At 58.1% G+C, this 12709-nt stretch overlaps 1 protein-coding gene and 1 long non-coding RNA gene across 3 annotated transcripts; one reads left to right on the plus strand and one right to left on the minus strand.

Moving 5' to 3' along the window:
* Positions 1-212: 212 nt before the first annotated feature.
* ZNF503 (zinc finger protein 503) lies at positions 213-4641 on the minus strand. The gene is made up of 2 exons (XM_047702732.1): positions 3866-4641; positions 213-3094 (listed from the first exon to the last, which is right to left on the minus strand). Exons 1-2 carry the CDS (start codon positions 4172-4174, stop codon positions 1466-1468), a joined length of 1938 nt encoding a protein of 645 aa, XP_047558688.1. The 5' UTR covers positions 4175-4641; the 3' UTR covers positions 213-1465.
* A 308-nt stretch (positions 4642-4949) lies between these two features.
* On the plus strand, positions 4950-11792 carry LOC125084846 (uncharacterized). Of its 2 annotated transcripts, none has more exons than XR_007122715.1 (3): positions 4950-5089; positions 5783-6772; positions 10088-11792. It is a non-coding gene; the product is annotated as an uncharacterized LOC125084846 (long non-coding RNA). The 2 variants fall into 2 exon arrangements; XR_007122714.1 differs by lacking the exon at positions 5783-6772 and adding an exon at positions 6840-7007.
* The last annotated feature ends 917 nt before the right edge of the window (positions 11793-12709 follow it).

Below are 12709 nucleotides of genomic sequence, written 5' to 3' on the forward strand. Positions count from 1 at the left end.
GGCCCGTAGCAGATTCCCAAGCACTCACCGTCCCTCAAATCTGTCCCAACTGCCCGCCCGGGACAGGGGATGCTTGGAAAGCCAAGACAGGCACAGCGGATAGTGGCACCTCTCCGGGGCTAAAGCCTCGGGAGAGTCTGGGACTTCGCCGCTCTCTATACAAAACAAAAGCCAGATTCTCCAAAATCTCAAGAGGGAAATAATCATTTTTAAAAATCGTTTTTTTTTTCCCCCTTTCACTTTTAACAAACCGTGTGCCGGGAGAAAAATTAAAAACTAAATGAGCGATTGCTCAGGACATTGTCTACAAATTGTGAAATCCCCTGTTTAAAAATATTTTCCCCAAGGCCAACCCCACGACTGGTCAGCCCTTTGCTTCTTCCTGAAAAATCACAACAAAAACAATAGGAAATGCAGCCTCGGTCCTGGGAAGTAGGAGTAGCCGTGAGGCCCAGGGAACCCACTGCGGCCGAAACTGCCATGCTCTTCCTTTCTCTTTAACCAAAAAAATAAAAAAGATAAGAAGAAGAAGTAAAACCTTTTAATACATCAAATATACGGAATTTTAATCTTTAAAGCGATACATTGTCTATTATTTTAGTACATGACGTAAACCTTACTTGTCCCCTTCTCAGCGGGTGGACTTAAAAATTAAAAATAGTTGTGTTCCTTTTAAAGAACAAAATAAGGCAAATGAGGTTTTGGAATAAAATTGTTTTTCCTTTTTTTTTTGTTTTCTTCCAGAATACATACAAAAAAATACCCATTCTCTTTCGATGGTATACACCTTAAAAATAATTGCAATTTGAAATCAGAGCTGACAAATTGTGACTTGTTTTGTTTTGTTTTTTTCATTTTTTGTAACAAACATGCATGTAAATTTGTGTTTCAATCAGACATTAAATAAGAACGTACAATACAATAATAGCAATTTTAAAGTAACATTAAAGAGAAGACCTCTAGTTCTGTGGCGGTTTTGTATTTATTTATAATCTACAAGGGACGGGAGGGTTTGTTTTCCACATTTTTACCCTCAAGATTTAATTTTTTTTTTTTACCCCTCCTCCTTTTTACCTACGGAGCTCAAACTAAATAATGCACTTTTGAACCACGGGTCCGCTTGGAGCTAACATAAATAAATACCAGTGTCCACCGATGCAGTCCTCAGATGAACACTTTCTCAATTAATTTTTCCTTCTTTTTCTATAAAAAGTCAAATGATATTTTTTCAACTTTTATAAAGTTTGGGTGGGTGGGGAGGTGAGAGGTGGGGGGAAAGGGGAGTTTCCCACCGGGTCTCGGTCGCTGTTTTGGGTAGATAGATGCGGTATATATATTTTTCCTTTCCTGGCCCGGGTCATCCCCACACGCGAGTGACAGTAGACTCTGCCCTGTTTCCACCCCTCCCTCGGCTCCTCCCTCCCCCCTGCTCCTCTCTCTCCCTCGCTAGCCCTCCCCACCGCCCTCACTGATACCCCAGCGCCGAGGCCGTGGTCAGTCTCTGTCCGTAGAGGGCGTAGGGGGAGTAGTAGGGTCCGGTGGCGGCGGGCACAGGCACAGGAGCGCCGGGTGTGGGGAGCGGGCTCTTGGAGTAGGGGTGGTAGCGGCTGCTGAGTCCCAGCGCGTGGTGGGGGCTGCGCAGCGCCAGCGTCCCGGGACTGCCCGGAGCGCCCGACGTGGGGATGTGCATGTGGCAAGCCATGGCGGCCGCTGCGGCGCTGGCCAGGGACGATGAGCTGGGGTAGCCCGACAGCAGTTTGTCTGTCCCGGGGAAGGCCGTATGGGTCCGCAAGTGGCTCAGCAGCTCTTCGGACGTGGCGAAGCGCTTGTCGCAGGGCCCGTTGGCCGACACCCAGTTGCAGATGTGGGGGAGCGGGTCGTTAGGGAGCATGAAGCCGTAGGGGTAGAGGGGGTGGCCGGCCAGGGAGGGCGGGGTGGCGCCGGCAGCGGCGGCAGCTGTTAGCGATGAGTGTACGCCGTGCAGCGGGTGCGTGGGGTACACCAGCGGGTATCCTGACTTGAGCGCCGCGGCCGCCGCGGCCGGATCGTGAGCGCAAGAAGCGCTGGCTGCCGCCGCCCCTGCCAGGTGGCTGGCGCAATGGTAGCTGAGGCAGTACGGGTCCCGGCACAAGCTGGCTGTCATCACGGATGGCGGCGACGCCCCGGCCAAGGGGCTGGAGCCGGCAGGCTTACTGCAGCCCAGAGAGCCCGCCGCGGCCGCCGCCAGTTGCGCACCCACCAGGCTGCCTGGCTTGGTGGGGTCAAGTGCCACGCCGTGTGGCAGGAATTGGGGCGGGTAGCCCGCGTAGGCCCCAGCCAGGCTGCCTGGGTAGGTCATGCCCGCCGGAGGCAGAGGGAACACTGTCTGGCCTGGCTTGTAGGGCGATACCGGGGCCACCAGCCCAGAGCCCAGTACGGAGGAGGAGGTGGGCGCGCTGGGGCCCGAACCGGAGCTGGAGCCGGATGAGCCGCCGCAGTCTGAGCCTAGAGCCTTGCCCCCGGGGCCCCCATCTGGGTGCTGGTTAACGTCCACATTAATCCCTCCGCCGCAGCTAATCCGGCCGTGCGCCAACCCCGTGGGTCCCCCTTCGGCCGAGGTGCCCCCGGAACCCTTGCTGCTGCCACCGCCGCCGCCCACGTCGGGATCCTTCTTGTCGTCCTTGCCCTCCGGGCCGCCCCCGGCCGAAGGCAGCATGCCTCCTGGCGAGCAGGCCGAGGCGCTGGAACTTGGGCTGCCTGTCCTGGGCGTGAATGGCTGGCAGGTGGCGCTCGGTACCCGGAATCCGGACTTCTCTGCTGAAACCCCCCCGCCGCCGCCCCCGCCACCACCGCCTCCGCCGCCTCCCGGCTCCTTCTTATCCGAGCCGGGTTTGGAGTACGGCTTGAAACTCGACTTGTCCTCCACGCCGATGTCGCTCAGCTTGAGGGGGCCAGACTTTGCGTCCTTGTCGCCCCCGGTGCCGCTGCCGGCACCGCCCGCACCGCCACCATTGGAGGCGACAGAGGAGAGTTTGGAAGAGGGCGAAGGGTCGGGCTTCCCGATCTGTGAGCATGTTTGCGCCAACAGCGCCAGCGGGCTCTTCTTGGCATCAAGCTGCGGGGTCAGACGTGGGGTTGGGGGTGGCACAAAGAGAAAGAAGGGGAAACCCTTTAGAATCCCGGCTTCTAGGGATCAAACGCCCTTCCGCAACCGCCAGTGAATTCAGACCCTCCCAGCTCTAGGGGTAATTCTAGACGGCACCACTTCACTTCCCCCCAGACGGACGAACAGACAGACAGACACACACACAGACTCGCCCTTGAGAAAGGCGGCAGACTCCCTCTTACCCCACCAAATCAACGTATTTCCTGACCTCTCTAAACGCTGTGTATTTAAAAATACTCACTAAATGTTTTTGTTTCTGACTCCTAGACCCAGAACTACACACACACACACACATACACACACACACACACATCCCCAATTCTTCAGAGTAAGGGCTTGGGCAGTTGGCGCCTTAGAGGCTGTGTACAAATACCAGCTTCTGGGGAACCTTAAGACTGCGACTTTGGAACCGCATTTCGGACTTCCGCCCATCTTCCGGGCCGAAAGTGAGGGGGCCTGGGTCGGGGTTGGGGCTTTAATACCAAAGAGAGAAATAAGTTTTGGTTGCTTTGTCCCTTAGCATTCACACCCCATTCTACCTCCTACCCCCTTTCCGCCCTAGTTTTTACAATTCGGGAGCACTATTCTCTCCCCCATCCCGGAGCTGAATCACTCTGTCCACCACCCCCCCCCCCCGCCACCAGATCCCGAGAGAAAGAAATCCCGTGGAGCGGCAGCCAGGGTGGTGGTCCCAGCGCGATCCCGGGAGAGGGTCCTTACCTCGATGGGGCTAACGGGAGTAGAAGGCAGGGGCTGCAGGTACTCGGGGTGCAAAATGTGGCCAGTCCGTGCCGTCAGCATCTTCAGCACCTTGATGGGCAGGCGATTAGCCTGGCGGAGAGGGTCAGAGGGGGGCACAGCGTGCACAAAAGGCTTGGTGCTGCCGGCCGGGGACGAGCCTTGGCCGGGGCTGGAGCTATTTCCAGAGAGCGCGCTGGTCCAGGCAGGGTCCGCACTGCTGCCGCCGCCGCCGCCGCCGCCGCCGTGCTTACTGCTTCTTAGGGCAGAAAGCGAGGGCGCTGTGCTCATGACCCACCCGCACGCATGGGAGCAGCGGGGGGAGGGCTCCGTGAGGCGTGGGGCGGGCTCCGGGCTGCGCGCTCGCCGGGGAAGCAGAAGCAGTAGGAGGAGGAGGAGCTGGCGCGGCGGCCACGGGCACCCAGCGCGCCTTCTCGGCGCCTGAAGCCAGAAGCGAATAATCCTGGGTGGCCAGCAGCGGTGCCGTGGCCGAGCGGGAGGAGCCGGTCGGACTGTGGGAGTGCTGGGTGGCTCGCCGTGTCCGCCTCGGGCTGTGCCCCTGCGCTGCGCACTCGCGACCCGGCGCTGGCGCTGCGCTTGGCGATGTGAGCCGCTGCCTGTCCAGCCGGGGCTCTGGCGAGGAAACTCACTTCAAAAGCAGCTGCACCGAGGGGGAGATTAAAGCCTTTGCCGCCTTCCAATCAAATGGGAGCCCGAGGTGATTGGAGGGTCAAGGGGATGTGACGCGTCCCGCGCCGCCGCCGCCGCCGCCTCCAGGACTCTCAGCGCCGGTTTTAATGGGCAGCTCCTTCTTCACCGCCCCCCTCCCGCGTGTCCCCTCCCTCGATTTCGCTCCGAGGACGGGCTGGACATTTATTCTGCGTTTGCTATGTGCCGCCTCCCTCTTTTTTCTTCCTCGTCGTCCTTCCTTTCCGTGGCTCGAAAATAAACTGAAACCTTTTTTTGCAGGAGGGTGGATATGAGGAACAGATTGGAGGGATGACCAGAAGGAGCAATGGCGGGAGTCTGGACAACTTCCAGGGGCGCACAGGGGACCCACACACCAAATATTCTGTCTCGCTTAATAATTGAAATCTCTCTCGGCGCGGCCGCCAGGGTAAGGAAAGGTGCGGAGAGGGTGACGGAGGAAGTGCGCCCGCCCGCTTTGATTCCCCGAGATTCGGCAGCGGAGAAACCAGAAGCTAGGTGGGCAGCGGAGGCGGCGGCGGCCGTTCTCCCGGCTGTGCGCGGGGCTCCCAGCCCTTCCCAGCCACGTGACTCCCGGGGACGCGCAGATTGGGGCTGGAGCGGGGGTCACATGTTTCCTCTGTTTCACACTCAGTCTTCTCCTCCACCCCCCCCATTCTTACTCTCCCCTGCTACCCTCTCTCCTCCTCTCCCCCTCTCTTCAGTTCTTTGGGCATCTCCACCCCTCCATCAATTGTCAATGTTCCTCGACCGCAATCAATCAGTTATTTGTCAGCTCTTGTCAATCCGCCCGTGATTTATGTCAGCTTTTGTTGCTGATTACAAGGCGGGTGCGACTCGAAGGAAAAAGAGTGAGGAAGAGAGAGATGGAGAGTAAGGAAGAGACCAAGGGGGAACCAGCGGAGGGGGAAAGAGGAGCAGCCTCCTGGGATGGAGTGGGGGGTGGCTCTAAGAAAAAGAATGAAAGGGGAAAAGAGGCTCTCCGTGTCAGGAAAATGAATAGTGAGAGTAAAGCGCGCAGGTGTGCCCAGGGCGCTGAGAGGGCTGCTCAGGCCTTAAGTGTGCGCCTCTCCCCTTACACCTTTCTACCTCTGGGACTTCGGTCCATTGGGGCCGCGGTGGGAGGAGCTGCCCCAGGTTCCTGAGACGGGCGGTGGCGACGTCTAAGATGGGAAATATTTTTGTCCCCAGGATAGTCCCTCGGGAGCATGAGGATGTCAGGCTGCCAGCCTGCCGCGGACCCCACCCTTCGTAGTGCCCCGACCCCCAACGCAGACTTCATTCTGACAGGCACACCACAACGCAATTTTGAGTCCTGAAGGTCAATGGTGGGGTACCTCCTCCCCGACTTAAGTCTTTGACCTCCCTTCGGATCGCGGCTAGGGCTGAGAGGCTGCGAAGAGGCCTGGCCATGGGTGTACGGTGGAGATATCTCAAGCTGAGTCAGATCCCCTCTCCAAGCCTCTCCGACCCTGCTGTATCCCCGCAGGCTGGGTAGCCGGGGTTACTCTGGGCTGCTCACTCGAATTTATGGGAACGCCAAACCGGGACTGACCTGCATGGAGAAAGCAGAGGGAAGAAGAGAGAGCGGGAGGGGGCGGCTGCCTGTAGGAACTCGGGTCTTCCAGGGAAGCGGAGCGGGACTGCCGCGTTCCCCTCGATTTGCACCGTCACTCCGGCGGGTTGGAAGGAAGAGGGGAGGCGCTGTGCCTGCCTCTGTGTACCTGGAGCTGGGTGCACAAGTGTGTACGGACGTCTGTGCCTCTGTGTGAGTTGTCAGGGCTTTGGCAGCGTCCGGAGCGAGTTCGGAGGTCGCCTCCAGAAACTCGCAGAAACGGGAAGGGGGCAAGAGGAGGACACAACCCCTTCCTCGGAAGGACTTGGACGACTTTGAATCTCCCCTCCCCCACTTTTCCGCCCCAGCTCTTCTTTTGTTGTCAAGTCCTTTGATAAATGGTAGGGCAGGGAGCGCGGGGAGCCAGGAGCCAGTCTGTACCCTCTCGGGGGGCAGGGCCGGGTCTGGCGACCCGGTTTCCTTCGGCGCTGAGCCCCGTACCGCGGGGGTCGAGTCTGGGACCTGCCCTCCGCAGGCTCGCCCTCTCCTTTCTCACCACCCCGTTCCCTCCCCCCGCCTTTTTTGGTCTCTCTTCCACTCCATACAGGTACCGAGAACTTTCTGGGGTGAGTTTTAGAATTTTCTCATAGGCATTCTTTTCCTGTGTTTTAATCTTATCCCTTGATTCTTTAGGTTGGTAAACTTGATGAGATTGTAACTTGACTAAAGATAATTTGGAGAAGAGGGAAGTGTGTATTTTGGGCTGCTGTTCGTCGGTTTGCGTGCCTGCGTGTGTATAGGTGTTAAGAACACACCTGCGGTCAAGGGGATTTGGTGTCTGCCTGTGCGGAGGTGAGGAAGGTGAGTCCGTGCGACGGTGGTGAGGCCACACCCGAGGTTGTGAAGGTTGTCCGAGTAATCTTTGGGGAGCGAGTCCCAGATGCCCATTTCTGAGTGCAGGACAGTCCTAAGCTGTCTCTGCAGGGCAGCGTGTGGGGGAGGCCGCTTGTATCCTGCGGGTATGTTAGTGTCTGTGTCATTGAGCGCGTGGCTGTCGAGGTGCCGGCCGGGATCATCTGTGGAGCTCCCAGCTCCGCGAGCCCAGCCGTGGGTCGCGGGTCGCCGCAGCCTCCACGCCAGGCCTGGACACTGAATGCTGGGAGGCGGCGGCCAGAAGTGGAGGTGATCGCGGACGTCTTCTCTTGCCGCCCCCCTGCCCCGACAGAGCCCAGTCTCCAGACTCAGTTCTTTCCCTCTCCTGGAATTCCGGCAGTTTTCTCTTCACATCGGGCGGTTCAGGGGTGGCAACCCCAGCACCTAAAGCCTGGGGGAACCAGAGAGTGGGCCCCGCGTGCCCCAGAATGGGCGTGCCTCGGTGTGGCTGCACACGCTGGCAGGCCTGCGCCGTGCGGCGCGCGCGCGCTCGGGTCGTGGTCCGCATGCGTTCGCTCTTTGCAAACCCCAACTCGGAAGGTCCGAGCGCATGGGGGCGCCTGGGGGCCTGCGCGTCCCCGGCTTTCGGGAGGCGCCAGCTTGCGAGCCTGCGCACCTCGCCTGGGAGGCCAAATCCCTGAAGGCCTTGCAGGCCTTGCGGGTGGGGGAGTTATTAATTACTCTGCACTAGGCCTAAAGCCTCCAACCCCAGCGGCGGTTGGCGTGGATGTCCTGCGGATTTTATTTGCACACAGTGTAAATGATTTGTTTTCTCTAAAAAAGGAGTGGGCATGGCAGATATTTGAGGAGGGGGTGGGAGGAGAAGGAAGGCGAGAGAGCTGAGGAAAAAAGTTTGAAAATGCCTTGAACTATTCACTGTCGAGATGGCTAATCAGTATTGAGGCCGGAGGGCAGGCGGGCCGCCTTTCACCGCCGCTTCCCTTTCATCTCGGGCTCGGCGGAGGCGCTCAATTAAAAGCCTATCAGTTTGTAAGTAAATCAACGCCTATCAGAGTTGTCACATCAAACAAAACGATTATTATTGCAGCCCGCCTCCCCTATTAATCTCCCTCGAAGATAATCCGCCTGACAGGTCAGGCCCGGCGAGCTGGAAAGCCTGGCCCAGAGCGCCCAAACAGTCCCGGACTGGCGCGCGCCCCTGGGGGCCTCCCCACCGCGGTCCCGCCCCGCCTTGTAGTCCCCCGGGAGTGGGGAGAGTAGGAGCTGGCGGAGGCCGCTGGTCCCAGGCCCGCCCCTCCGGACTGGGAGCCAGGCCCAGATTCGCAGGGCTGGTGAGGGACGGTCTCGGGCGGCCCTCACCTCTTCTCCGGCCTGCGGTGGCACCGGGCCTGCCGGAGCCACGGCCCGGCCTGGTCCCAGCGCCTCGCCATGGCCTGTACTCTTTTTCGCTCGCCTGTCCTGACTTTCCACCCCCCAACCCCTTCTCTTTTTTGTTTTCTCACCGGCTTCTTTCTAGACTCCCTATTTATTTATTTATTTATTTATTTATTTATTTATTTCCCTCCTCTTCCTTTCCCCCTTTTCCTGTTTGACGGGGAGTATTTCCTATTCTCTCTCCCTCTTCTCGGTATACCGTCTATACCACTTCGGCGCAGTCACACTTTCTGAAGCAGGGCATTCTCAGGGCCCGGGTTATTTCTCCGCGTCAGGGCTGCCTCAGGAGTGTGTCGAATTCCCAGGAACTCCTGACAAAGTCCTGTCTGATCTCTACACAGGCAGGGGCCCTCAGAAGCTCTGCGACTGTTTTAAGGGTTGGGTGCATTTGGAGGGGCGAGAAGAAAGGACCACAGCAGTGTGATGCTTGGACGGTTGCAAGCGCCCTATTCTGGAATAAGTATTTGGCCTTGGAGTTTCACAACTGCAACGGCGCCGATCTTGCTCTTGGTGCTGCCTGAGCTTTGCAAATATGTGGAGGAGACCCTCGGGGCATCTGGGCTTCAACGTTGAGGATGTGAGGGGGTGCCTAACACCTAATAAGTAAATGTAGTCAGATAATCACTTCTGTGCCTTCAAACGGGCGCTCCCCGGGCCGGGTGGGGCCCAGATTCCGCACGGAGGAGAAATCATGGCCTTCTCCGGTGTCCTCCACCTTTGCGCTTGGAGACATCTCGGAACCAAGCGCATCCCGTCCTTTTCCGCGCTATTGCTCCGGATTGATAGGCCCAAATGGCCACTACCTGAACCTGGTGGAGCTGGGATTGTGGGGTCGTTGAAGTAGCTAAGGGGGAAAGGTCTGTGGGCATGACCCCAGGTCCTGTTACCCTAAGTGGCAGGTTCAGCACCTGGTTAAGTCTCCCTCTCCGGGCTTGTATCCGGGAGAACCTCAGGGAAGACAGTGTTGGGCGTCTGGGCCGAGCCTCTTCCAGTTGTCACAGCGTGGTCTGGGGTCGAGGTTATCGAATACAGCCTATCTCAGCATGCTCGGTGTCCAGAGCTGCAGGACCCGTGGCTCCCACCCCGGGTTCTCAAAAGCCCCCCTAATTGTGCACACCTTACACAGCTGACCTGGTAGTAATATTTATTTCCATACCCGGAAATATTGTAGCGATGCAGTTCAATTATCTGTGTGACTGCTCTTCTTAAATGTATTTATTTCGCCTCTCCCACGCCGCAGATTATTTAAAGAGGTACACAGAGTGCACCCTTCAATCTAGCAAAACTCACTCTGGTTATAGGAAATATTCACTGTGTGGTTATTTGGACTCAAGGCTATCTCGAGCCCGAATTGCACTCAAGCAGGAGCTGTTAAAAAAAAAAAAAGAACTTGTTTTAGAATTTTTCCAACTTAACTGTATGAGCACACACCAAGAATTTAATAATATTTTATATCCCTCTATAGATCTAAATATTCAAATATTATATTACATCTCCCTGAAACAGGAAGCGATCTTCCGTTCACACTGGACGTGGAACTGTTTGTATAATGTTCATCTCCCTGCACTTACACATGAATCTTGATCTAATAAATTCAACCTTGTCATTTTTAGAATCGACGGGATTTCTCTGCGGTTTGCGCTGCCTGTATCCGAATAAATTGAGCTCGCAGGCATCCGGCAGGAAACGGCTCCCGGTTGGAGTGTACGCCGACGCATCGGCCCAGCACGGGACGCGAGGTGGCTCCTGGTGATTGTGTGGCTGTAGGTCGGGCCTCCGAAGGAGGCTGGACTATCAGCGCCCTCAGGCCGGGAGCGGCCCCTTGCTGCCCTGCAGTGCCCGGCAGCCCCCACCTCTGGTGGTGCTTCGGGAACCTGCCCGGCCAAGTCCGCCCGGGGCGAAAACTGAAAGCAAATTCCGCGGCAAATGAAGCCCAAACTTTCTTCGACGCAACTTTGCCACAATGATTCGGTGGCGACTTAGGACGGCGCGCTGGTCTGTGCGCGTGCAAGGTGGGGGTGGTGGGCGAAGAAAGCTTGGGGCGGCCGAGCCTGGCCCTAGATGAAACACTAGGGAAGGCGCCTCCCCTTCCTTATTTCTCGCCAATTCCTCGGCCCCAATCCGTAAAAATAGTTTCCAATGTGTGGCGGACGCCCAGGATGTGTTTGTGGGGATCGCACCAGGGAAAAGGAAGCTTTGTGAAAGTTGCAGAAAGACCTTTGCCCAGAAGCGTCCGCCCTGCAGGGCTCAAGAAAGCTGAGGACCAGCTCGCCTCTCCCGGGGTGGAATGCCTAGAAATCGACTTGGGGAGACCCCAGCCCAGTCCTCTCCTCTCACCTCGAACTCGCGCGTAAATAACCTCCCGCAGTCTGCGCTGGAAACTCACAAGCGCGGCGCCGCGGTTGGCTGGCGAGGCCGGGACGCTGAGCCGGCCCGCAAGGCCGCTTCTTAGCGCGCTCAGTCCCAGTACCTAAGAGAAGCTTGCACCAAGGTGAGAGGACGAGTGTGCTTTCAGCTCCTGCTCGGCTGTCTAGACCATCACCGCCGACCTCCCAACTCCCTGGAGCGGGCGCTTCCCCCCTGGGAGCGGCAGTCTTGGGCGGCTGGCTAGGGCGCAAAGTGCGCGCGCGGACCGGCGCGGGGTGGGGGGCGGCTGCCGGTCTCTCCGCGGGGCCTGTCGCCGGGCCGGCCGCGGCGGGTGAGTGATGAGGGCAGAGAAGGGCGCCCATAAATCGCGGGTGTCAGGGCGAAAAACTCTCTTTATTGTCTGCGTGATGGATGGGCCCGGGGACGAGACACCAAATACTTCGTATCGCCTTTAAATGGGAACACATTTTCCGCGGCCATAATTCATGTTTTTTAAATAGAAAGTTTGAAATGTTGCCTATATTTCACCGGCCCTGACATATTTATGAATCGCTCCCTGCATGCAAATATCATTATTTAAAGCGCCGGGGAGAGCTGGGGGGGGGGGAGGGGAAGAGGCATGGCCCCCGTGGCGTGGGGGTGGTGAATGGGGGAAATGCGGATGGTGGAGGGGGTGCATCTCCCTAAAGCGCGGACAATGAGGCGCGGGGGAAATCCTTATACGGAAGCCGAGCGCACTGGGGCCTCCACTCCCGTCGCTGGACCGAGCACTGCCGCTCCGGGAAGTTTGAGCCGCTTGGGTCCGTGGACAGGCCCCCGCCCCGTGCGGGAAGACCCGGTGGGCCTTTTGCGTCCTTCTCCAAGGCCCTGATCCGAGTCAAAGCCACCTTTCCCAAGGAAAAAAAAAAAATTTTTTTTTAAATAAAAGAATTTAACAAACACAAATAATAAAAACAATCCAACACGTTTCGTGTTCTTTGCATTTGCATTGATTTTATTGATTTTCATTCTGCCAACCTCAGACTGTGCGCGTCCGGGAGGAGCTACTGTCAGACCCCAGTCACTGCGGGGAGTGGGTGGGGGATAACCCTCCGGAGCCGCAGCCCGGACTCAACCTACTCACCACCTCCCAGACACAACAGAGCCTGCGCAAGACGCGGGGACACAGATGATCCGGCTCCCAAGCTCTGGGGGCTTCAGTCCCGCCCCCTCTGCTTCCCCAGTGCAATGCAGCGCTCCTAGGGTCCGCGTCCATCCACCCCGAGCCCCACTGTGAATACAATCGCTTTGGAAAAAAGCTGGGCACGTGCCGTCAGCCTCTCCCTTGCCCGTCCAGCCAGGGAGGCACCTACACCTTCGTCCTCAGTAGCCGATTCTTTACCTGTGCGGTTCCCCGCGGCGCCTGCGGCCGCGCTGGTAACAGAGGAATGAAAAGGAGGACGGGGGAGTGAGAGGGACAGAGCACTGCCCGAGACAGCCAGATACGCAGACCCGGGTCCTCCTCTTCCGACCAAGCGTTGGGGCCCTGACCGAACTCCCTCTAGGAGCCGAATTGCGCTGGGGAGAACCGGCCGGGGGACCCGCCAGGAGAACCGGCATCGAGAGGGAGGGGCGGGCCGGGCGGCACTTCCGCTGGGGGCGGGGCCGCGGCCCCGGCTGCGGCTCCGGCCCCGCCCCTCCGCGGCTCCGGCCCGCCCCCAGCTCGTAAGGCTCCTCCCCCGCTGGCCGGGCAGCTGGATCTCAGGCCTGCGCCCTCGCAGCAGGGCGGTGGGGGCTCCTCTTCCCTCCTTGGCGTTTTGTCTTAAATCACAGAAACACAAGAACGTGCGCACTAACAACCTCGACCCAAACTCGCACGTTAAGACTTA

The sequence above is a fragment of the Lutra lutra genome, chromosome 14 (genome assembly GCF_902655055.1).
Source record: "Lutra lutra chromosome 14, mLutLut1.2, whole genome shotgun sequence".
Lineage (NCBI taxonomy): Eukaryota > Metazoa > Chordata > Mammalia > Carnivora > Mustelidae > Lutra > Lutra lutra.